We start from the raw sequence: 27,188 nt of genomic DNA, 5'->3' as shown, positions 1-27,188 counted from the left end.
TTAATAAATGATAAACAATATATAATACTAATAAACAATACCATAAATAATATTATTGGTGCAGTAAATACATTTGGCTGAATAAAAAATCATGTGCACTTAAGGTTTTACAGTTGATTGTATTAATGTACGCAACCTGATTGGAACAGCATGTGTTTGGAATTGCACTATTCTATAATCGACTTTTCTATGTATAAAAGAACTATTTCATTTGTGCTTAAAAAGTTGACAGTGCAAAGTCATGAATATAGGTAGACATTTGTTTGGTCCCAATTTTGTGAAAACGTTTACTGCTGAAAAGCTTTTTAAAATTTTTGTTGTTGTCTTTTGTAATTCAGGTTATCTGGAATGAATATACCACCACCAATTATCAGCAACAAAAACTGGCTCAGACTGCATTTTGTTACAGACAGCAATCATCGATATCGTGGATTTAGTGCTCCCTATCAAGGTATATTTATGGAATACCTCTGCCTCTTTTGATATATACAATGATTTTGTTGTACACAACTGCGTTTTATGGTAGAAAAATAGCGTTTAGAAATGGGAATTTGTATTGGAAAAAAATGGTCATTCTGTTGCCTAGACAATAATGTGATCATAACTAAATTACAGTATTAAAATTAGTTGATTTTATAATATAATGTTCAGAATAATGAATATTATGATTTCTAAAAGGTAGTATGTAACAGATGCAATATTTTGCTTTGATCAAGTGCTTCAGCAATTGGATATACTATCTGAAGTTGTTCTGCAAATCACTGCAGAAAACCTTCAGTTGCATGTAGGCTCTTCCTCAATCGAAACTCACCTTCGTATGCAGTGTTTGTTACAGCTAGTTTAATTAACCTTGTTAGGAGTTTTATCTACCAACTGTGTTAACATAAATAATTTTCAATATGTAGGATATAATATTTGATGCATTAACTTGAAAAACTCTTTTGAACAAGATTATTATGAAGATGGAATACTAATGAAAATGTAGCTTCTACAGTGTTCTGTAATACTATGTGAGCTTAGTGTACTTTATCCTCAGACTACTTATGTAAATAATTCATTTCATTCTCAGTGGTGTATCAGCTACTTTTCAGGGAATAGTATGCATTGCCACAGTTACATTCTTCCATTTATCTGTTTTTTTTTTTTTTTTTTTTTTTTTAATGCTTTCCCCTTTAGTAGTCTTCAGTCCTAAGCACTTTGAAAATTTAATATGATGACTTTAGGAAGCTTATATTTAGAACTCAAAATGGCATTAAATCATATATATTTTTTTTTTTGGAATACAAAACTCAAAAATTAATTTATATTTTGAAAACCAGCAACCTCTCTGAAGCAGTTCTGTCAATAAGATTTCTCTTGAAAACTGCAACAGCTTGATGTGATTTGAATACTGCACTGAGTATCACTGTAATAAAAATCCTTCGGAAAGTAACTTAAAATCAATATTTTAGACAAAGTCCACTGTAGAAAATCTACCATAATCATCATTTCTAAAGTAGTTAATGAGATGGAAACATAATGCAAATATGCCTTTAAAATTATGCAATGCATTAACATGTATCATAATAGAAAATATTAGCCTTCATAAAACACTAAATCTTAGAGTTCAAAAATAAATGTTCATAGAAAAATTTATTTTCATATATTTTATTAAAAATAGGTGTTTAGGCATAGTAACTTGAATCTTGACCAGTTTAAACCAATGCCACTTTTAAATTTGCAAAAATATTTTATCCAGTTCCCAATTTCAATTTCTAAAAGTTTGTGTACTTTAGAGGACTATTTTATTGAAAATCAGATACTGTGAAGCTTCTTTATCTCTAGGTTGACCCTTTTTCTTGTAGAGTTTTTCATCCACATGATTCTATGGCTCTGATTCCTTTCTACAGTTAGTTAAGGCCAATGGCATGGCAGAAATTCAAAAAACAATCCTCTTCGATTCCTGTGATCTTTTCTATTAGATTCATGGAATCTTCTGGTCAAATGGCTTCTATTATCTTTCTAAACAGAAATAAAGTAGCATATATTTTATATTTATATATAGAAACTGGAGCAAAAAATAGATCTCCTACCTCAAATATTAAATGATATTTCATTTGTTTTATGCAATATGATTTCATGGAGCTGGTATCTTTAAATAGGGTTGTTTTATACTATAAGACAATGGCACAAAGCTACCAGTCAATTTGTGTACTTACTTATAAATTTCAGTATGCTACTCATTGGTCTTTAATTGACTTTTATAGTATTTTTAAGATTGTAATTGTGGTTTTCAAGCATTGTGTGTTTTCGGCACTGAAAAGTAGCATTGCTGTAGTAAAATGGAAAAGATGTGTTTTATGAGGTACAACTTACTTCTATTTGCTGCAGGAAAAGGGACTCAAAAGAGGGATGGAATTTTTATCTATGTAACACAGAGGAAATACAGTGATTAAGAAAATTGAAGGTTTGATTTTATAATAAGTTTAAGGAAAAGTTTTATTATAAAAAATATGCCTTTGTATATTATTCTTTTAAAACTTTCCTAATTTAGGCTTGCTTTTTCTGATTGCAATATCTTAAAATAACATTCTACATAGACAGCATTCATTCAATTGAGAAGTAAATCTTGAAATCATAATGTAGAAATTTAAATTAAAAAATATATATGCACTAAGATAACTTAAATGGCTGCAAAATCATAATTCTGACATGCCAAAATACATGCCCTATCATGAAATGGTAATGATGCTTTTTACATTGTTCCATGCTACTATTTCATTTTAGCGGTGTCTATATTAAAACTAATTCAAGATTGAAAATGTTGTGTATTATACAAAAGTCAAAAGTAAGTCTCCATGCAGCTCAGTTTCTGAATAACTCATAAATTTACCGAGTACTCAGTAACTATTATTGATTCACCTATAATTAATATTTTAAGGAATCTGTGGGTTTCCAAAGACTGAATATTTTACTCATAACCTTTCTATGTAATCTCTGTCCTTTATTAAATACCATGAAAATTAACTGCAGACTATTAGAGGGTTCACTGAATGCCATTAGCTATTTCTTATAGTATGTTCCATAATTGATGGAGTAGGTACATAGACACACACTACTGTGCTATCCCAAATATAACCATCTTTAAATTATATTATATGCTAGCTTTCTGAATGTTTTAGATATTATAATTTTAAATAGGATTAAGTAGAGACTGAGAATAGTATGCTAAAAAACATAGTTCTATATCAATTCAAAAGTACTGAAAATGTGATTTAAACAGAAAGCCTTTAATACATAAAATATGTTCTCCCTCTGAGCTCCTGTATTGAATATGCCCACTCCTATTTAAAATAAAACATATTTTTCTTCCTAGTTTACCTATAATAGAAATCTCTTACTTGAATAGTTTATTACTATCTCTTCTTTGATTAAAAAAAAGTTATTTAGTTTTTAACTCTTTCCCCACAAATTCACTTCAATATTATGTCACTATATTTGTCTTTGTTTTAAACTATTGTTCTTCCATTCAAGTTCCATTAACCCTCTATTAATGAGAACTTGGACTGTGCTACGTCTCACATAAATAGTAAAACTTTTCTTTAATTGTGGTGTTTGGAAGTCCTCTTATTTTGTGAAACCTCTATATTATTGTCACTTGGTCATTAGTATAAATTAACTCTATTTCTTTTCCATTTCCATGAATGCATTGTCATATTTACTTATTTTTTAAATTAGAAGGGGAGTTTTAGATGACACTCAATTGTCCAAGAAAGAAAATCTTACCTATAGAAGATTTTAATTAAAAGTATTTTTATTCCATAAGGCTTAATTATTCAAGTATGAAATATCTTATTTTAAAAATTATTCAACATTCAACATTTTTCTCTTTCAATGTGCAATCATAAATACCATAGCTGTAGGCATTCATATAACTGTATTTATCATGTAAGTTTAGGCATTGCAGTATTTAATCAATTCTAAATATGTAAATATATGAGTAATTTTATATTCTTAATACAAGCTTGTAAATTCCTTAAATTTTAATCACAATTTGATTTTTATCTTTTCTTCCAAATTTTTTTTGTATGTGATTCTTCTTATGCAGGCAAAACATAAATTTATTTTTCATGAAATAAAGATATATTAATAGCAACACACAACATTTAGAAGTTATGAAAGATAATAATAATATTTTACATAGATTCTCAAATAGCCTATTGTAATTTTGGGATCAACTGGGCATCTTTTATTGAAAGAAAAGCATATTTATTGGAAAGAACTTTCAAACCATATTGAAAATGCTCTTTCATATACCTCAATTACACAGAGACTTCTGGCATTTTAGATGCCCATTGTTTCAGTCAAAAACAAATAACTTCGGCATAGTTAGTCCATTTTTTACATTTGGGAAGTTTTTTACACAAATGTCCGTGTACAGTTACTGAACGAAGGTAAATAAGATTTTCGGGAATGCAGCATAGTATATTAATTAAACAATAGGATCAGAAGCTTAGAGTTGAATCATAAAGATATGAATTCCTGAGTTCTCTGAGCATTGGTTTTTCTTTTAGCAAACAGTTTCACAGTAGCCAGACATGTTATTGTTGTGTACATTAAAAGGTATTAAAACTTCTTCTCTTTTTGACTCTTCAATCTTTATTTAGATACTCAACACACATGTGCACGAGCACGTGTACACACACACACATACAGACACAGAGTACAAACTAAGTCATTAATTTCCCACTACCTAGAAAGACCTTCATATTTCTTTGAGCCTTAAGACTGAGATCAGATGTCTCTTTCTGAAGCATTCCTTGACTCCTTCCCTTGGGGTAGTTAAGCTTTCATAATGTGTTGTAATATTTCAGGACTTCAGAAAACTTTGCTTTGTGTAATGGTCCTACAAGACACACTGAAAATAATGTTAATTAATTATCTTTGTATTCATTTACAGGATGGTTGGTTGTTATTTTCTGCTACCCACAACCAATCGTCCCTTTTATAATTTTTTCTTGATAAGGGCATCTTATTTTCTTCTGGGGAAATTATCCCTCTTCCATTGTGTGTGCAATCTTGGTGGGGCTGCCAATCAGCCCCACCAAGGGGTAGGCTTATGAGCCATGATGGCCAATTGGACTAAAATGGAATTATTTACCTGTTTAAGCAGAAGGGGATTGATTACAGAGAATGGAGTCTCCAGTAATTATTTGCAGAACAAATAATTGTTATATAACAAATAACAATCTGCAAAGAGAACTGTTAACATCAGGAAACCAAGGAAGTGGGAACCACAATGGCAAATTCTGATTGTTGCTGTAACCATTGGAACCAGAAATGTGAACGTCAGCTGTGACTAACAGATTAGAAACCATGGCCACAATTGTTGGCTCCAGAGCCACGACATGCCTGCTGGGACTGCACCAACAAAATGAATGACCCATGCCATCCTCTCTATATCTGATAAGTGGTTAGCTTTCAGCTAAACCTGTTGCAGAAAAATCAACAACCTTGTAATCTATGTTCTGCACCAGAAACTGCAGAAGTAGCACAAATGTGGCCTCCACCTCACTTCTGCCTTTCTGATTTCACACAAACACACGTGACTAGCTGAATATTTTTAAGTACCTTCTGGAACACTGCAAAGTATACTATGGAATGTAGTGTTTGGTTTTCTAGCCTTAACAATGACTGAAGAGACTCTAGAATGAGGGCAGAATGGATACTGAATATGAATCCACCACATAAACAATGGACTGTCTTCCCAGGCTCTTGAGCCCAGTGGTTAAAGAACAGAAGAAAAATGATTGGAGCCAGCGGATCCTTCGGTTTCCTGAAGACTAGCTACCTAGATCTTCCAAACGCCCTGATTCCTGTCCTTTTAGGTTTCTGCTTTTGTAGATTTCCCTTTGGGCCTGGAAGCTCCCACCATGACCTTATAATTATTTCCCTTTTACCTATAGTTAGTCAGATTTAAGTTTTGATAATATGCAATCAAACCACCTCAATGGATAGCCATACCACCCTTAACTCGCCTGATCTCATCTGTTCTCGAAAGATTTCTTATAGTATAAGTAAGACATTAAGTAAATAAAGTCTTCAGTGGAAAGAGATAATAACATATGGAACGGATGAGAAAGCACACACTCTAACTATGAAAAATGAATAGTTTAAATATTGTGATGAAACATAAAATTTGAATCCAGGAGCTACAGTTAAAAAGATAAAACACTAGGCTTTATATTTCTCACTATCACAAATGAGGATGCCCACGTTTCTCAAGGAAAAAACACTTTTTCTTGGAACTGATTTTTAAAATAGGCTAGTTTGTAAGTAAAACTGAGAAACAGTTTTTTTTTTTTTCTATAACAGATTTTCTAAAATCATAAATATAGTGCAGGCTTAAAAATAGAGCACAGTATCAAAGCAAATTTCTGTAAAGAGAGATGGTATTTAATCTTTGCTTCACTAATATAAACTGTTTAATGATGTATTTTTTCTATCTTTGTTTTTCTTTCTTGTTGTACCTTCACCATATCCACTGTTAATAAAATACAGGGAACCATATATCCCACCATTCTAGTCATGAACCCCTTCTCTAATGTTATAACTCTCAATGAGTTGTATTTATGATTCCAAGGATAGGGTGGAGGAGTGTGACATGAAAAGAGAAGACCAATAACTTTTGGTTCAGACAATTTAGATATACCGTATTATCATAGGAATGTTAGACATTGTATTAGTCTGTTCCCACACTGCTATAAAGGACCACCAGAGACTGGATGATTTATAGAGAAACGAGGTTTCATTGACTCATAGTTCTGAATGGATGGGGAGGCCTCAGGAAACTTACACTCATGGCAGAAGGGGAAGCAAGCATCTTTTACATGGCGGCAGGCATGACAGAGCATGTGTGTGAGTGCTGAAAAATTTACCATTTGTAAAACCGTCAGCTCTCCTGAGAATTCACTCACTATCAACAGAACAGAATGGGGGAAACCGCCTTCATAATCCAATCACTCACTTCTCTTGACACATTGGGATTACAGGTCTTTCCCTTGACACATGGGGATTACAATTCAAGATGAGATTTGAGTGGGGACACAGAGCCAAATCATATTAGATGTAGATGAGTAGATTACTTTTATGGTAAAGATTGTAGATGGAACTTTGTTAGTGTAATTCCAGAAATATTCAATGAATATACATTTTTTCATAGTACAGTAGGTTTTATTTAATTTTTACTGAGTATATGCTATGGGAAAATTTATAAATAATACATTTAAATTATTATGTCAAAATATGCTTTAATACATAGGCCAACTGCATTATTTTAAGCTTATGAAGTAAGAGAGCTACTTTTATTTACTGAGTTTTAAGAGAATAGAATTTTGAGTTTCATTGGTATGCAGTGTTTGAGAATAATCTCTAATCTTGCACTTTTTTCTTTGTATTTGATTTTGACATTATTATCTTTCTTCAAGTTTCCTTCAATGCTAAGTAAATACTTTCACTTGGAAATTCTTTTTTAAAACAATTTTTGTTTGAAGCAAAAACATAGAAAATTATTTTACTTCCTGCTTTTTGGACCTGACAGTCTATGAGACTCATCTTCTTTTAAGTACAATGTCTACACAAACAGCAAAAATAATCAAACATTAATAATGAAAATGGTCTATCTAAATAATCATTGCTCTATCTAAAGCAATTATTAAAAAACTGATAGCATTTATTCTGTAATACAAATAAATATTTTAAAGTCATGCCAGTATAAGATTTAAGGCCTTTTATTAAATTAATCAAGAATGATTTTAAATTTTAGGTTTTCCTATTTTATTAATAAATAAAAAATATTAATTTAATTTAAAATCTAAGGCAATAATACTGGAAAAGTTTATAAATGTAAAGAAGGAGTTTTAGTTATTGCAATATTGAAAATGAAAGTTTGACTACACTTTTAACAAAATAATTCTAATCCTTAGATTTGGCAATCTTTTTATATACCTCCCATCCCAAAATTCTGTTCATTAGTTTTATGTGTATTTGACAGAAAAGTGGCTAAATATTGTTTTTCTTCAAAGTTCCCTGAAACAAAAATTTTGTTATGAAACATACCCTAGTAAACTGAGCAAACTATTCTATGTTGGAAACACAATTTTAGTTGCACTTTTATTCTTAACTCTAGTCCAATATAACAATTTCTAGTAAAACATTTTTATCTTTCTTAACATTTTAAAATTCATGAATTAAACTTAAGCCATATAACTGTATTTAGAATTGGGGTACAGTTTTAATATATAAAATAAGGTTTTAGAAATAAAGTATAATTTTAGGAGTCATTTGATTATTTCCTTTATCTTTTTCAGCTGTTTTATAATCCTTTTTGTCTGATTAGGAGTTAACAATATGTATTAATGTTGAGACTACCAGAATTATTAGAGGACATCATTCATGAGAAAAGAGTGATTGTGGAAACATTAAATTCAGATTCTGATAAAAAGAATCACTTAAAATCAGAAAATAATAAGCTTTGGCACAAAGTACAACAGGGAAGTATAAAGAAAAAAAGAATGTACTTAATAAATAGTCATAAAATTTAGGATTTTGAAGATCAGATAGAGAATCCCCTATATAATTTTTTTCTAGGGAGTTGGATTAATCTTCATAGCATTGATACTGGAGTGACTCTGATTTATAATTAAAAAGAAAATATCATGGATTCTTACTTAAAAACCCCCAAACTTTAATGCTTACCTTTGCTAATTTTAAGACTGTTCAATACATGTAAATATTGGTTTGTTTGTATATTTATTTATTCTTTATTGGAGTATTTATAAAGTCAAAGACAAATTATAATAGTTTCATATTATGATCTCATGGAATTTGTAAAAATCCAGATACAACTTAGCAAATGATTTTGATTTCAATTACTGTCTTTAAATATACTAACTACAATAAATAGGAAATAATCTGTCAATATCCAGTTATAATATGGATAATATTTTCTAAAATTTATACTAGGTTCAAATGTAGTACTTGGTAATTATAAAACTGATAAAATGATAGATCACTTTGCATAACTATTTTGTTTGGTTCCCACATTCCTGATGATGAGAGAAAAAACTTAAAATTTGCCAATCTCTTCTAGAATAAAAGTCAGCTTTCTTGGGATAAATGTTCAAACTTTCAGGGCTTATATCACCTCCTCCTTCCCTTTTCAAGAAAACTTCTAGATAAAATTCATAGCCCGTGAGTCCTAAAAGTGAGGAGATGCACCCAAGTAGTGAATATTACAGTTTCACTAGAGGTTTCACTTCCTTGTAACTGAAAATTTTGCAGGGATCTACTTTGGTGTGCACATGGTGGGTGGTTCACCTTGTACTTCAAGAAACCTTTTCTGAATCTTAATATAGGTGCCTGTTTGTCATTTTGTTAATTTAAAACAACCACTTAATTACAGGTATCTATGTGATAGATATTATAATAAAAATTATCCTCATTAAACTATGTCAAACATTTAACAGACAAATATATTACAAATTAATCATGTGAGACATCAGCAGAGTCTATTCATTGCTATTGTATGTATACTTGTGAAACAAATAATAATATCATCTGCTATTACAGGTTTATTTAATCTTTTTGTTAGTTCAGGTACCACTAGTTGTTATTGAAAAACTCAAGAAAGAATCTGTAGTTATAAAACAGCTTGAAGTGAAAGAATTATAAGACCCCTATTGGGAAATGTAATAATTTCATAATACTCAGTGCATGTTTGTTGAAAAAGTTCAAATCAAAACATCATATTATTGAACTAACAAGAACATAACCTTATTTCATTGGATAATATCCTCCCTCCCTACAGAAAATGTAGCAATTACTGTTTAGATTTTTCGTAACTAACATGAGACTCCAGATTTTGTGGTCATATAGTCAGTCAGATTTCCAAGTGAACACAATTTTTCTAGTTTTTCATCATGACAAGGGTTCTTTTTCAAAGCAGATGTTTAGTAGCAGGAAATGGCCATAGAAGCTAAGATTGGAAAAGCAGAGTGAAATAGAGATTCCCAGGAATTAATTTTTCTTCATACAAGTATTGTTCTGGAAAGAGCACTGGATTAGTTAGAAGTTAGTAAATATTAATACCGACTTCAGTCTGTGAACTTGAATAGATTACTTAATATCTCAGGACTGAATTCTTTCTAGGTCCAAAATTCTTGTACTTAATCTACTATTCCCAATGTCAGTAACTTAAAAGTTGTTCTCATGGTAGCACGACTTCACAGTAATATGAAGTGTCCCCATTTATCATTCCCTGTGGAAAGCCTTGGTATCCTTCACCTTCTGATTAACCTCTGCATAGGTTCTAGACTCCTTTGCACAGCACCAGCCAAAAAGGATATAACACACATATATAAATATTTAATTTTTCTTGTAGCCATGTAAAAAGTGTAAGAAATAGGCAAAATTAATTTTAATTATATTTAACTAATATGGCCAAAATATTAACATTTCAACATATAATCTATATAAAATATTACTAATATATTTTACATTTTATTTTTCATATTAAGGCTTAAAATTCTAGGGCATTATACTTATAGCACATCTCATATTGAACATTGATTTTTTTCTATGGAAATAGTTTATTATTTTATAGACTAGAAGAAAACATATTAATATAATAAATGTTTTAGTTTGTTAGCAATTATGATTTACTTCAGTATCACCGTAATTATTGCTCCCTCATAAAATATTCAAACAAATACATGTAATATTATATCAATATATAGTACTGGAAATATTTTAGTATCAATATATAGTACTAGAAAGATGCATGTTCCCAAATCCTCACTACAATACAGCTACATCTTATATGATGCAACAGTTAGAATAAAATATAGCCTATAAAACAATAAAGTTGTGTGTAATGAAAAGTATTTTTCACTACCAGATTCTAAATTAAAATTAAGATTAATTATAATTAAATAAAATTAAAAATTCAGTTTTTCAGTTATACTAGCTAACTTCAAACGATTAAAACCTATAAGTGGCTGGAGGCTACCATACTGATTATTCATCCTTAACAGATAAGGTGAGCACCCCTCTTATGGAAACTAAGCTAGTGCTAACCAATTATAAGAAGGCAGGAAATTAGTTCAAAAATCACATAAATACACTGACAGAACATGATACAGTGTCATTTTTCTCCGTTCCTCCTCAGCTTTTGTTATTGTTCACTAACTCTTTATGATTTATTATCTATGATTATTATATTTCCTGATCTGCCTTATTTCAGAACTTTAGAAGCCATAATTCACATAAAATTATGATTTTCCTCCACCGTTGTGCAATTTAAAAGAATTATATAAAATAAGGGAATTCTACAAAATTCTGACTTTTAATAATTAAAAAAATACTCCTTTGAAAGCTAATTTCTCTTTTTTTTCTTTTTCATACTCCTAAATGTATACTCCTACTTACTGTCATACAAGTAGCAGAGGCCTTTTCCCCACCACAAAGGTACTGAGAAGGTATTGAGATATTTAAGAAATGGAATGAATATTTCTCATTTCTTTCTATATAATTTTACATGGCGGGGTTAATAGTGTCCTCTAATACTATCTAGCATAGGTCTAATTTTATACATTCCATTACGTAACATTTTCCCCATAAGGATATTTATTCTTTGAGTTAGAAAATACAACAACTGTATGCAAAAAGAAAAATATCACAAATGCATATGAGGTTTTAGTAATAACCTTAGATATCTTCTAGTTTTTCCAGTTAGGTATACTGACAAATTCAAATAAATCATTTTAGCTTGACAGAAGAAAAACACCCTCAACAGAAACATTCCCCAGGATTAAAACTCGGTTAGGTTCTATGACCATATAAAATTAATACAAATTCCTAAAGTATCACAGACTGGGTGTTTTACACAACAGAAATGTGTATCTTACAGTTCTTGAGGATAGAAATCTGAGACCAAGGTGTCAGTAGGTTTTGTTTCTTTTGAGACCTTTCTCTTCGGCTTGAAGATGGCTGTCTTCTTGCTGTGTCTTCACATGGTCTTTCTTCTGCTCACATATATTTCTGGTGTCTTGCTCTGTATGTCCAAACTTCCTCTTCTTAGAAAGACACTAATTATATTGGATTAGGCTTCCCTCTAAAGGCCTCATTTTAAACTTAATCACCTCTTTACAGTCATTTGTCTAAATACTGTCACATTCTGAAGCACTGGGAGTCAGATATTCAACATATAAATTTTAAGGAGAGCAATTCAGCCTATAACAACTAGAAATACAGTTTCAACTTTATAATTAAAATTCCAAGCCATACAGAGTAATCAAAACACTAAATATGATTCAAGGTCAAATTTTTATTTACTCTCTCCCTTCCTGGGCCTTGTCATCCAGAGGAAGCCTATATAAGGAAAGAAGAGGGACAAGATTAACTGTTCTTGTCTCTCCTTTTTGTATTTTACTCCTTTTTCCAAATTTCTTACTTGCCACTGTTTCAGGTCTGTCTTGGATCTGGCGGAGGTACAGTGGAGAAGATATAAAAGGACTGACCCGGGCCTAAGACCTAAGATGTTCTCTGGTCCTGATATTTAAGCTAACTTTGTCATGGGATGTCCAGGGCCTTTTAAGTGATTGAAGCTAGGCCTTTCTCTTCTGGGATTCCTTATTCCAGATGGATGCATCTAAATGGACACGTGCCCAAATTGGTCCCTTGCCCCTCCATATCCCATTCTCTTTCTGCTGAGGTAGTCCTACCTCCCAGAGGGCCTGGTTGGATAGACGCCAAATAGTCTCATTTTATCTGTATCCCATGATCCTCCCTGATTAAACAGGAAACACATTATTTTCCCTAGAAGCACAAAAAGACCAGGCTTATCCCAACACAGATGCACTCTTTTCTCTCACTCTCTAGATTTCCTTGACTGGTGACTTATTTCTGTATGAGTTGGATTAGAATTTTTTCAGACATGGACACCAGTCCTTTTTGTGTGCCAACTGCAAAAAATACATACTGTAGCTGGGCAATCCCATTAAAGCCCACTCCACTAGGCTGGTGCTAAAAGGTATCACTCTTCCACTACTTTTTCAGAAAGGCTGTTAGAAGGGTCCTCACCAATCTACAAGGGCTCTCTGAAACAAAATACTCACACCAATCTTCTTTTATCTCTGTTCTTCTTTTAAACTCTTTCTGTGCCTGAAGAGTCCAACAGTCTGTTAACTTGAAATAAAAACATATAGAGACAAATCTTCAAGAGTAAAGGACTTGTTTGGGAAGAAACAAAGAAATAGGATTGCAATCCAGGACGTATGCACAAACTGAAATAGCCTCTGTCATCTCTGGAGGACAAAGAAAGGGATTTATTAGGGATTTATTGGGAAGAGAGGAGGTTATGCAAGTTGTTTTGAAGGAAAGTTCATTGGCGAGTGTCAGTGGTTGCTAGATAAAACTTGTAATCTTGAAGTTATGGTTAGGCCCTTGCAGTTTTTAACTTGCCTTGTGAGACAGTTTTGAAACAGGCAACTGTTGTTGTTTAAGTAGCTGGCTGTCCTTGTGTGACTCATGTAGTAAGCTGCAGTTTGGAAAAATATTTTGTGATAATTCTTGTTATCAGGCAAATCATATATACAAAACCAACAAGGATTAGGTAATATAAAATTAATGAATGACTGAGAATTACTTCAGGCTAGGATGAAACAGATATAAATAAAAAGCCTACACACTTCAAATTTATTATTTTTTTAAAAATAAGATAAATTAAGAGAGGCACTAACATTAAGCTGATAATCTAAATGTATGCATTGGAATGCTATTTATGTCCCTCATTATATAAAAATTGTTGAATATCTTTGAACCTTAATTTACTCATACTGAAAATGAGAAGGATGGATTACATTGTCATTATATTCCTTTTCAGTTATTTTTTAATCTTGACTGATTTCCTTTCTCTTTTAAATGGTGCATCAGCAACTCTCAATGAATTACTTACAGATGACAAAACATTTGAGAGTATATTTTGATTTTAGATTTTTTAAGTCGTACATATAATTATGAGAACTAATATTTAGGAGAGCTATTGTGCAACTCTGATTCTAAATGAGAATCAAATACATTTGATTTTATATGGCTTTAATTTAAATTACATAGTTTACATGTTGTGAATATGTCAACATGTAAAATATTTCTGTCCTAAGATGACATTTTTCATTTTCGTATTTATTTTTATAAAAATCCTAGGTCATCTAAACCATGGTTATATAGACATTGTTATTTGTTGATTGTTTTATGTGGTAGTTAAAACCATGACTGAGAAAACGAATGATTTGTCCTTCCTTCTAGGTTTACAAAATGACTCAGTAGTAGTTCTTGGTTTGGGTTTGTTTTACTCATCCTCTCTCTGTCACTATTTCTCGGTTTCTCTCTACATATCACTTGGCACACACACTATGTATATATATACACACATATATATCACTTGAAATATACATATATACATATACATACATATCTCTTGAGATTTGGTATATATATATAACTTGATATATAACATTTAATGCATGTACAATGACAGTGCAATTTAAATAAAATTAATTATCCATAGAAATACAAGCACTGCACAAATTAGGTGATACCATTATTTTTAGAAGTGCATTATAATTTTATCATTAAATTTTATAAATTCTTAATAAAATTTACTAAACATTTCAACCATAAATAAATACTTTAATTAGCAAGTTTAAAAGTTACCTGATTCATTTATCTACTTTCCATAAAATTCTGCATAAAAAGTGATAAAAGTAGTTCTTTAGCAGACTTCAAGTTTTAACTTTTTTCATTGTGTTAGACTATTGATTCCACAGCTATAAAATTAGCTTGGAAAAAAGACACTCCCTAAATCTAGTGCTCAATGCTCTGAAATGAAATCCTCTTCATACAACCACTGATTAAAGTCAAAGAAGGTCAAGGAATCTTTTGTTATGGCAATCTTATTTTGCAAATAAAAGATACAACATTTTAAGTCTGCTCTACGTTGTTCAGTAATTCTTCCATTCTCTCATGTATTTTCTTTGGATGTTGAATGTTTTAACATACCTTTGTGTGTAGATGATCTTGCAATACTTGTATCTTCCTGTGAAAATTCTTCCTATATAATTTATAATGTATTTTCATGCTACATGTTTTTTGTATTCTTTGGCTAAACAACTTAATAGCTCTGCATGGTGCATTCCCATTTAATTAAATAATAAGTAGGGCTGTGGGCCAAAATCAATATGAATCTAAATGGGACCAATTTGTTTTTTTTCCTACAAGAGGATTGTAGTACTTAATATTTTGTTGCTAAAGAATAACTTGTTTTAAAACTACTCACAGTTCTACATTTTTAGCTTAATAGAAAACTTTACAAGAAAGGTCTATAGCTGAGGAACTCTTGAATCAAGATGATATCGTGAAAGCCTCCCCCAAAAGTGGCATTCCTTTCTAAATAAATTTTATCATTACAATTTATTTCTGACAGTAGTTTTTTACTGTTTACTTTTTTGGGGGAATTGTTTCAACATATGTTAGAAAAATAAATGTGTTTTTTTTTAATCTGGTAAGGTCAATGTATTCACAGAAGTGATAGAGATACATTGACAAAGCTATACCTGTATGTCATGTATTTGATTTGTATATTGAGGAAACAGACAATCTCTTGTGCGGTGTAATTTGAAGATAGTAGCAACGCTGGTTTCTATAGCATAGTAGAATCATGTTTCTGGAATCTCATTCCTTGGAATCAAATCCTAGTTTTTAACTTAATCCAAAGTTATGCTTTTTCTTCATTCCTTTTCTAAAAGCATCTCTCTAAAAAATTCACATTCCTGAATTTGTTCCTCCACCTCTCTGAAAACCTCCCTTCTGTATTGCATCTACTCAGAGCCTATTTTGGTTTCTATTAAATAATAAAATACTGCTACTAAGATATTATTATTATTATTATTATAGCTTATTTGCATTTCCAGATAAAATAGACATTATCCTTATTTTAAGTTAGGAGACTAGCAAAAACACACTTATCAAAAATATTACAGAGAAAATTCTAACAAGGAAAGTATTTGCTAAAATATCATAGGTTACTCAGATTTTTATAGGGCGAGAAATAAATGATCAGTATTTTGAAGAACAAAAATTGAAGGAAAAATAAGCAAACAACAAATAAGAAAAATTAGTAACTGAAACACTAGTTCTTTATTTATTTAGTTAGTGAGTTAGTTTTTGTGACGGAGTTTTGCTCTGGTTGCCCAGGCTGGAGTGCAATGGTATGATCTCGGCTCATTGCAACCTCCACCGCCTGGGTTCAAGGGATTCTCCAGCCTCAGCCTCACAAGTAGCTGGTATTACAGGCATGCACTACCACCACATCCAGCTAATTTTGTATTGTTTTAAGTAGAAATGGGGTTTCACCATATTGATCAGGCCTGTCTCGAACTCCTGACCTCAGGTGATCCACCTGCCTCGGTCTCCTAAAGTGCTGGAATTACAGGTATGAGTCACTGTGCCTGGAAAACACTAGTTAATTATATAGTGACTAAATATAAACATATGTTATAAATGTCCACTATCTCTCACATCGTAATTTATAAACTCATGTATTTATTTAACAGTTTTTGAAAACTTGAAATCTATAAAAACACAAAGGTCAATTGTGTTAGATATCAGGTGATAAAAAAATATCCTTAGTAAAACATGTTGACAGTAAAGTTTGTATCTCTTTATAACAAATGTCAAAAAACACAAGAAAGAGGACTTGTAACATATGATAAAGTTATAACCTAGTCACATTAAGTCTTTCTTTAGCCCTTCAGTCAAAACTGATAAATTAGCAAGTTGAGTCTTTATATGACTCTAAATTCTTACCTCCAGTTTTCTCGTCAAGACAGTGAAGGCATGTTCAACGTGATACTTGAGCAAATAGAGACATTTAAGTCCAAGTGATTATTTCAAAGTTTATATTTAATTGAAGCTAATTGCATCATTAAGGAAGACTCAGTTCTGATTCCACATTTTCTTCTTTCTGAGAATGAGCATTTATTTATTTTTCTGTTTTTACTGAATACTTTTTTTTTGAAAACTATAGTTTAGCACAAGTGATCAAAAATAATTAATGCATTAGGATAAAACATAAAAGAATTTAAATAAAATTTCTGAGTCCTGGAAGCTTTTATAAGATTTGTTATTATGAGTACATACTTTGGGAAAAGGACACCTAAGTTCAAAGCTTGTTTTTACATTTTAGCTGCTCTGGGAGTCTCATAAACTTGCAAAGAGCTATTGTGTTAAGTGAAATTCTAGACGAGGAAATTTGCACATCGTCTCACACAATAAAAGTGCTAAACTCCAAAAGTCAGCTTTCATATTATTAATTTCTATTCAAACAGCTGTTACACTTCTACAAGCCAGCTAAGATATATCGTCTTACAGTTATTTGTAGGTCTCTCTCTTATTAATGAAGTTCCTTAAGAGACCACTCTTAATGAAGGTCTTTAAGAAATCACTCCCTCAGTCCCATTGTGACCTGTCCAAAGTAGACATTCATCCATCCATACATTTATTCAACAAAAGTTTACCAACAATATACTATGTACTTTGCTAAGGGACAGGATGGTAAAAGAGAAGGGCAAGTTCTTCCAATAGTTTCTTAGAAACTGTGGCTTTAAGTAAAATGATTTACAGCAGGTCCCCCAATAACGTCCTTTTGTTAAAACATTGATGAGGAAAAAAATGATATTGTTATCCATGAGTTTCCATGAATCTATTAACGATGTTAATGAAGCCTTCCTGTATATACGTTTAATATGTGTATGTGAGTACACATTAAACAGACCAAAGAAAGGAATCCTAAATGTGAAAATCTGCTATAAAGGAAAAAAGTGGAAGGGGCTGGAATAGAGAATAAGACAGGGGATGTAGTACCTAGATTAGGCAGATAGCCAGGGAAAATATTATCATAATGAAGTGGTGTAAAAGATGAGAAGAAGCTTGGCATGAGAAGATTGGAGTTGAGGCAGTGCCAGGACAGCAACATTGAGGAGAAGAAGCCAATCAGAATAAACAGAGGCCCTGCAGAGGAAAAAGCTTAACAAGTTTGAAGAACCTAAAAATGCCCATGTGGCTAAAACATAGCAGGATTAAGTGAGAATTATCTGAAATAAAGTGGTAGAACCTTGTCCTCAGGTCATGATAAGGGGGACACAGAAGAATTTTAAGCAGGAGTGAGGGAAAATATGTTTAAACTTTGAGAAGTTGTTTTTTGTTTTTCATTTCTGGAAAATATACTATAGTGTGACAAAAAAGAAAGTAGGAAACAGGGTTGTGTTGCACTATCCTTGTGAGAAAATACAAATTGACTGGATTAAGATGAAAGGCAGAAATGAAGAGAAGGCAGATTTACTATAAATTTATGTTGAAAATGACAGGATTGAATGTTGCTATGACTGAAAAAGAAGAAATTATGAGCAATTCTGAAATTTCTGATTTGAATCCTTTGCGTAAAAATCTCTAATGAGAAAATAATTTAGATCAAGGAAAAAAAGAATGCCTTCGCTGTGGACTGTGATGTTTAAGCTCAAGAGTATATTTGTGGTTTCAAGGGATGATTGAGTAGGTATGTTAAGAAGGAAAATGATCTATGATTATCTATGTCTGAAGTTTATGAGAAGTTCTAAGCTGGAGTGCTAGTTGACATTTAGCCCAGAAAGATAGTATTTAAATGGATGGAGTTTAAATACTCCATTTCCCCCACAGACTTAATGCAAAATCAGGGAAAAGACAACGAAAGATTAAGCACTGAAAACTCAGTGCTTAATTTTAGGTAGAAGAGTAGGAACCGACAAGAAATTTGAAAGAATCTACCAAGTGTCCATAACGTAGATTGAAAACTAGAAGAGTAATTTTTAAAAATTAGTTTTGTTTTCTGCACTGACAGATACAATTGTATGTATTTACTGTGTACAACATTATGTTTTGAAGTATAAATGCATTGTGGAATGACTAAATCTGGCTAATTAACATATGTATTGCATCACATGGTTATCATTTTGTGGTGATAACACTTTACCTCTCTCTAAAAGAGAGTGATTTTGTCAAAGTCCACTAAATATTATGTTTCAAGGATGGGAGTGGTCAATATACGACATGCTCTGAAAGCCTTTCTGTTCTCCTTTATATTAATTTCATAGAAGAATTTATCTTCTTTTAAAATTAATCATATCCAAATGCTCATTCTCTTCTGGACCATTTCCACCCCCATGATTTGTGGAAGTCACAATTTCTCAGTTCATGTATTATTTAACCTATGAACAGAATTTGGCACAGTTTCTTGAAATATTTTCTGAATTTGGCTTCTAGAATAATACTCTCTCATTTTTCTCTAACTGGTGATTCTTCCTCAGTCTCCTTTGCCATTTTCTCCTCAGATTTCTGATCTGTATTCAGGCTTCTGTCTAAAGTTCTTGGTCGTCCCCTGCAGTTTCATAGCTTTAAATACTCTATGCCTGTGACTCCCAACATCGTGTCTTCAGCTCATGTCTTCATAAACTTCAGTTTCACCTTATGCAAGTACCTGTAAAACATCTTTATTTAGATTTCCAATATGAATTTCAAATTTAACATCTTCCTCACTTCACTTCAGATATTTTCTCATGGTCTGCTCACTCCAGCCTTTCTCATATCAGCAAATGACCTTTTTTTCCTCATTTATTCAGGACAAATGTTTAAAATCATTCTTGACTCCTCATTTTTTCTCACATCTCTTATCAGCAAGTCCTGCCTTGCTCTTCTTTCAAAACATTCACAATAGACTACTTCACTCCACCTCCATTTTAACCACTCAGTTTCCTGCCATCACCTTCTCCTGCTTGGATCATTTCAACCTTTCCTAAAAGATCTATCTGCTCCCATTCTTGGCCTGTCATATTATATTAGCAATTAAACAAACAAGTGATATTTTAAAAATCCAAGTCACATAGTAGCATTTCTCAGTTCAGGACCCTTCAGTAGTTCCATCTCACTGAGTAAAAGCTTATTGCATTTACTTACATGGTTTACTAACTTACGTCTCTGACTTCATTCCTTGTCTCCCCACTTCTCTTGTCATATGGTGGCATCCTTGCTGGTCCTCAAAATGTCACACCTCCTTCTGTCACAGGGCTTTTGCATTTGCTGTTTCTTCTGTCTAGAAAGTTTCCTAAATTGTGTGGCTCAAATTCTGATACTCTTCATAAATTTGATTAAATCTCAAATTTAGTAAGGTCTTCTGAACTACCCTATTTAAAATTTCATCTGTTTCCTGATGTTAAAAGATTCTATCCCTTGCACCACTTTTTTTCATAGTGCTATTCATCCTTTCAGTAAAAGCCTCATAAAGACAGGGATATATCTGACTGTTTTGTACACTGTTGTACGCTGAGTGAGTAGAGGGGTCCAGGCATATGGTGAATTCTCAAATATTTTGTCAAATCAGTAAATTGAAGAGATAGAATGGTGTATTAATTTGTTCTCACACTGCTGTAAAGAAATACCTGAGATTGGGTAATTTATAAAGAAAAAAGTTTTAATTGGCTCATGGTTCTGGAGGCTGTACAGGAAGCATGGCTGGGGAGGCCTCAGGAAACTTACAGTCATGGAAGGGGAAGCAGGAGTGTCTTACATGGCCGGCCGGAGCAGGAGGAAAAGAGAGTGGTGAGGTGCTACACACTTTTAAACAACTAGATATCATGAGAACTCTATCAACAAAACAGCACCAAAGGGTGAAATCTGCCTCCATGTTTCAATCACCTTCCACCAGGCCCAACCTCCAATATTGGGGATTAAAATTTTACATGAGATTTGGGTGAAGACACAAATCCAAACCATATTAAATGGGATTTGGTAACATGGGGGTTATTGCAGTGATGACATTTAGGAAAATGCTAGACAAACTTGCTTGAGGTGTGAATGTAAAGTGAGGGAGTAAAAATGGTTTGTGGAGAGAGTGTTTTCCAATACATTTAGTGAAGAGGGAAGAGAGGAATGTGAAGGAGGTTAGAAGGGAAATGTAAAGTCCAGAGTTGATTTTACTTTATTTTTTTTGTCTTTTAACCTTGAAGACAGAGAACATGTTTCTGTAGTGATGGAAATGACCATATAGAATAAGAGAAAATAATGGTGTAGGGAACCAAAGAACATAAGATAGAAACAAAGACCCAGAAGTGTCCTGGAATGTGATTTATAGCACAAATGGGTAGATTATGTTTGTTTTTTTGCTTGTTTGTTTTTGATAAAAGGTTATTTCTTCCAGGCTAATGAGAAGGAAAAGGAAAATAAATGTTTACTGAATAATATTCATTAAAAGAATGCTTATTTATTTAAATTATTCTCATGGAATGATAGCTATCTTCAAGGCTATATTTCAATGTGAAAAGAGTTTTTTATGTTTCACCAACATAAAAAATAAAATTATTTAATGTATAAAATCATTCAGTAGAATAGAAGGAAAGATAAAGGGAAAGAATCTGATGCTTACCAACGTGAGTGGGGCTCAAGGTAAGGCGGTAGGTGAGAAAATTGGGAAGGAAATCCTGAATGAAATAGAGACATATAGAGGCAAAATTTGAATGCAAGTCTTCTTATTTCAAATTCTATGCTATAATACAATTATACACACACACACATGTACATATACATACATATATTTTAATTAAAACTTTTGGGGGGACTATTACAGTATTATTAAAAGATGGATTTGAAAAATATACTTTAACTCCTTTATTGATAGTTTACCTTTTTGTGAGAACCAAATTAATGGGTGAGATTTAGCATAAAAAACAATCTATCAAACTTTTAAAAAATCTTCAATTGATTAGTTTTGAAGAGGGGTTACTCTGTGAAAATGTCAACATATACAAACTAAGAAAAAAGTCAGATATAATATCTCCTTGACCATCAAATTCTCATCTTTATTTATTCTTTACAGTTGTATCATTATTCTGATGGCTCTAAATTCCCTAGTCAAAAATGACCTGCCTCCTGATCATTAGCTGTTATTAATATATAAATATTTATAAAACTAAATTGCATAAAGATAGTTGCATTGAGAAAATGGGTATCCATTAAGGAGTCATAAATCATTAATGTGCATTATAAATTGGATTGAGTGAAATGAGTGATTACTTTAAAATGTGGTAAGACGGATGCTCAAGAATATATAATTTAGAAATTGAGTTTTTAGTTAATAAAATATTTTAACTGTGTAAAAAGTTTATTTAAAAGCTGGACTTTAACTTTTAGGAAAATAAAATAATTTAATTATTTTCCATCACTATATTTGAATAAGCTCTATCAACTTTTTGTTTTCACCATTATCACTAAACATTGATTATATTTCAGGCTCTGTGCCAAATATTTTCCCTTATACATTTCATTTCATCATTGCAACATATGATGTGGTTACTTTTCTTTTTTCCACTTTACAAATTAATAAATACAGCATTCATAGACACTAATCTGTACCCTGAAAAGTTTCTAAGTAATAAGCACCAAAGTAGGGATTCATAACCAAGATATGAGAAGACAGCATTTTATCTCTTTTACAGTTCTGTTATCCTGGGTGAGAATACAAAATGCTGTGTGACTTCCATAAGAAACTAACACTATTATACTATTATTCTCTTGACTGATATTTTTCAGAATTCAGTAATACGAATATATTGATTTTTTATAATCTAGAATAGTAAATTTAACCTTTTGAATTAGAGTTCATCTCTAACCAAAAGTCAATCTGTCATTTTTAAAAACCTGCTTTGTATAGGATGCACACACATACGTAATCCTTCATGGTTGTCTACTCCGAATTTATGGATATATTTGCAGATATACTTGAAACAGTTTTCTCAAAACTCTCTTCAAAATAGCCATATCAAAGAAACTACTTAATTAACTATTAACAGTGAGTTCACCTTAAATTGGAATTTTACATGTATATATTCCTCAGTAAGGTTAAGATAATGCCTGTTATTTCCCTGCCTGTGTTTATGTACATTTCTTCCAGAAATACTAAAGCACTGTGCAGTCATTTTCAAAATTCCCTTTCTTATCAGACTTCATTAAATTAGATACTAAATTTATTTAAATGAAATAATATAGGTGCAAAAAGGTGAATACCTCATTATCTTATTTATATTTGGAATCTAAAATAGTTGAACACATAGAAGTCGAAAGTAAAATGGTGGTTACCGGGGCTAGGGTCAGAGGTTGGGAAGATGTTGGTCAAAAGGTACAAAACTTCAGTTATATGGGAGGTACAAGTTCAAGAGATCTATTATACAACATAATGACTAGAGATAATCTATATATTATATTCCTGAAAATTGCTAAGAAAGTAGATTTTTAAGTGTTCTCACCACATAAAATGACAAGTATATGATGTAACTCCTATATTAATTAGCTTAACTTAGCCATTTCACAATACATACATATTTCAAAACATCATACTATACACAGTAAATATATAAAAATAAATATGTAAATTTAAAAAAATCTTCTTTCTCATCACAGAGTTCATGAAATTAAGATTCTAAACCTCCTAAGACAGAAGGGCAACTTAAACTGCACAATCCTTCAGAGAGACAGAATATGATTTTTCAGTAGGTCACTCTAGCTAAGAATGGCAAAGACAACTGAAAATGTACCCATTCGGCCAGATATGAGAAAATTCAGGGAACAATTATATTACATTTTGCAGATTAAATAATCTTATTAGAATTTTAGTCTTGGAACTATTAAGGAGGTGAAAATTTAGAGACAATGACACCCTTTTTCATTTGACTAGTTTTGCTTCCATCTTCATTATTTCATTAAATAATGAACGTTTTATAAACTAACTCTAAGACGTAGTTATAATGGTTACTTTAGATATTTATTTGAGGAACCATAATTATTCAGGACTTAGATAGTTAAACTTTTCAGTTACTTAAGATTTCCTAATGTAAATTTTAAATTAAATATTCATGATACCTTCAAGTAAGACTTAGAAGTAGAAATAAGAGATAAAAGCTAACTGGTGCATAAGGTTAAAATTCTTCAAATAAATTTCTGATGCTAGAACTATGGTTTCTAGGTAGCCAGAGAGCAACAAACATCTGCTTTGAGCTGTTTAATATCTTTGAATCAACTCTATATATTCTCCTTTACTAATTCCCCTCATATTACTACACCAAAACTGAGTGTGCTGTCATTTTCTGTTTTTTAAATATCTTTTAATCATTGCACAAACTTTGTTTTCCAATCTAAATTGCCCCTTCTCACAGTTGCCTATGTCACTCAAACGCAATCTTTGTATTTTTTTCTTATATAGCAATTCAAACATGATCTATTTTACCATTCTTCCCTTAATTGTTACTATTTTGTATACATCCTATAGCTCTCTTAAAGTAAAATCTATGCCTTATTAACTATTATGCTTCTCTTCAGACTGAGAATAGTGCCTTGGGAATTCTAAATCTAAAAAATATGTTTTATAGAATGAGTGCAGTCTGTAAAGTATAAGAAAAAAATATTTATTAATTTTTTGATAAAATATTATATACTGATTACATTTCATGTACTTCCAAACTCTTACCATTTTGTCTTTTCAAATATAAGAATAAAAGACATTCGTAACACTGGTGATATATAATTCTATCATTTTTAATTGGCTGAGTCAACATTCTTCATCATGTGAGAAGAAATGATCTGAGTTACTTTTATATGTATTCTAACTTATAAGTAAATATGGCACCTATGAACACTGAGATACAGTATACTATAACGTGTATACATCATAGTATAACTCTATGCATACATATATAATATATAGTATACTATATATGTATATATACTATATATACATATACATACATATATACATATATGTATATGTACACATATATACATATAGTATATAGTATAGTATATGCATACATATATACATATATGTATATGCATACATATATACATATAGTATATAGTATATGTACTATGCTATATATACTATATACATATATCTCTATAGAGATATATGTATATAGTATATATACTATATATAGCATATATGTAGTATATGTGTATACATAGTGTATACATAGTACATAGTGAGTACACAGTGTACTCACTGTACTATAATGTGAAAAGTCTGAATATGAAGACATGGGATGTCTCTGTAGTATCGAACGAAAAGCATTAGACTTGGAGACAAATCCATGAAATTTGTAGCCCTTGGATTCTCAGTTTTGTCAGTGTAACATAGAAGTAACTATATCTAATCTGTAATATTATTATGATAATTATATCCCATGGTATTTTGGAAAGAACCTTTCACAGTATCTTGCTATAATAGACATATTGGGAACTTACATATCTAACTTTCTGTATGATAATTTTTCATTAAGAAATATTGACAAAAGAGCATTGTGTATCTTCTTTCTTACTGTATTTATTCTTTGCATTGGAGTAATAATAATGAAGCACACTGGTGTGGTCCTTTCCAGTTTTTAGTTGTCTTTTCTATGTAGCTGTTCTTCACAACAGTCCACTTTCTTCTAGTCATGTGTTCATGTTCATTGAGTTGGACAGGTCTGATAAAAATATAGAACATTATTTCACTTAGGCTGTTTGCTTTACAAATTTTCTTGGTAAGTGTAACAAGCACAATTGCACATCTTTAACTGACATTTAGAAGAAATCAAGTAAAATATGATATAATGTAAAATTATGATCATTGATTGGTCTGTTGAGTCAACCCATTTTCCATTATCGCCAAGAAATATTATCTCTATGCTTAATAAATTTACAAGCCTCTTCTTTGGTGTGCTCTCTGACTATTGCATCTCTACAACCCATTATTTACATGTAAGCAAAGTGATATTTTGTAATACAAACTGTCAAGCTTGAAACCTCACTACAGATTTCTAGCACATTCATAATAAAACTTAATTGATACAGCTGACTCTTTGTCTCTACATGAGTAACTCCTAGGTGTATCACCAAACTCATCTCTACCCCTCCTCTCTCTGCCTGTCTCAGAAACTTTGACCTTCTTTCTGGAAACAGGTCCCCTAGCCTTCATACAGTTGGCTCGTTTTTGTGCTTTAGGGCCTAAAAAAATGTACTTGTATCAAAGAGGTCTTCATTGACCCAGGTACCAGTCACTCTCTATTATGCTCCTTTTAAAATTGTCCTCAATTTACTTTTGGATATTTTCTTTCTTTGTTAATTTATGGGTTTATTGTTTCTGTACCCCTCTAAAAATATGGTTCCTTGAAAAGAAGACCTTATATGATTTTTATCTTTATGTCTTCAGCATAATAGTGCATAGCACATGATTGGCACTCACTAAATATTTATTAAAGGAATCATCAAGAAATGCATGTCTCTCATTAAATATATTAGCCTGTTTTCTTAATTCAGTAATGAATCCAACTCATGCCATTCTGTGTGAATGTCATACTGTCATTTTATGTCCCATTTTAGCTTTGGTATCCTTCTTGTTCCTTAAAACTTTGGAGATGAAAATTTTCTAAATATCTAGGATATACTTTTCCAGCTTAAAGGGTCATACAAAAGCATTATTCACAGTCATACTTGTGCCAATTACACTGGCATCTCCCTGCTGCTCACAGCATCTGTTTCTTTCAGGGACAGTGCTCCTCAGCTTTTAGCATTCCCATCACTTGGTCTGTTATTTATTTGGAACATTGGTTTCAATTAGCCATTTGGATATTTTTTTTTAAATCTCAGTACTCATTATACTTTCCGTATCATCCCAGGCAGTTTCTCATTCTGCATGGATCCTGCTCTTGGCTGTTAATGTGGAACCTCTGGTCTGATGTATTTACTTTTTCAGCCTTTTCAAATGTGCATTCCAGTGCAGAAGCTCTGTAATAGTGATTTTCAAACTTTTTCATCTCTGGGATGATCTTGTTGGGGGAAAGGGCTGGGAAATCTACCTCATTTATCCCCACATGCCACTGTGTCACATATTTTTTTCTTACAGCAGCAAACTACCACCATCATCAACTCCCTACACATAAACGCACACACACAAACACACACCCACACGGAGGCACATACACAAGCACACACACAAAGGCACACAAACACTACCCATTGACAGTGAAGTGATTTGTCTT

At 31.7% G+C, this 27,188-nt stretch overlaps 1 protein-coding gene across 1 annotated transcript in view; it reads left to right on the top strand.

Annotated features, from left to right (window-relative positions):
- Window positions 1-27,188, top strand: part of CSMD3 (CUB and Sushi multiple domains 3) — a 1,234,679-nt gene that overhangs the window by 443,987 nt on the left and 763,504 nt on the right. Inside the window, exon 6 of the mRNA XM_025394338.1 lies at window positions 339-451. Within this exon, the coding sequence (XP_025250123.1) occupies window positions 339-451 (113 nt within the window). The remainder of the gene's footprint in view (window positions 1-338; window positions 452-27,188) is intronic.

The sequence above is a fragment of the Theropithecus gelada genome, chromosome 8, assembly GCF_003255815.1.
Source record: "Theropithecus gelada isolate Dixy chromosome 8, Tgel_1.0, whole genome shotgun sequence".
Taxonomy (NCBI): Eukaryota; Metazoa; Chordata; class Mammalia; order Primates; family Cercopithecidae; genus Theropithecus; species Theropithecus gelada.
The sequence above is the reverse complement of the archived record's forward strand: the minus strand, read 5'-3'. Positions and strand labels throughout refer to the sequence as shown.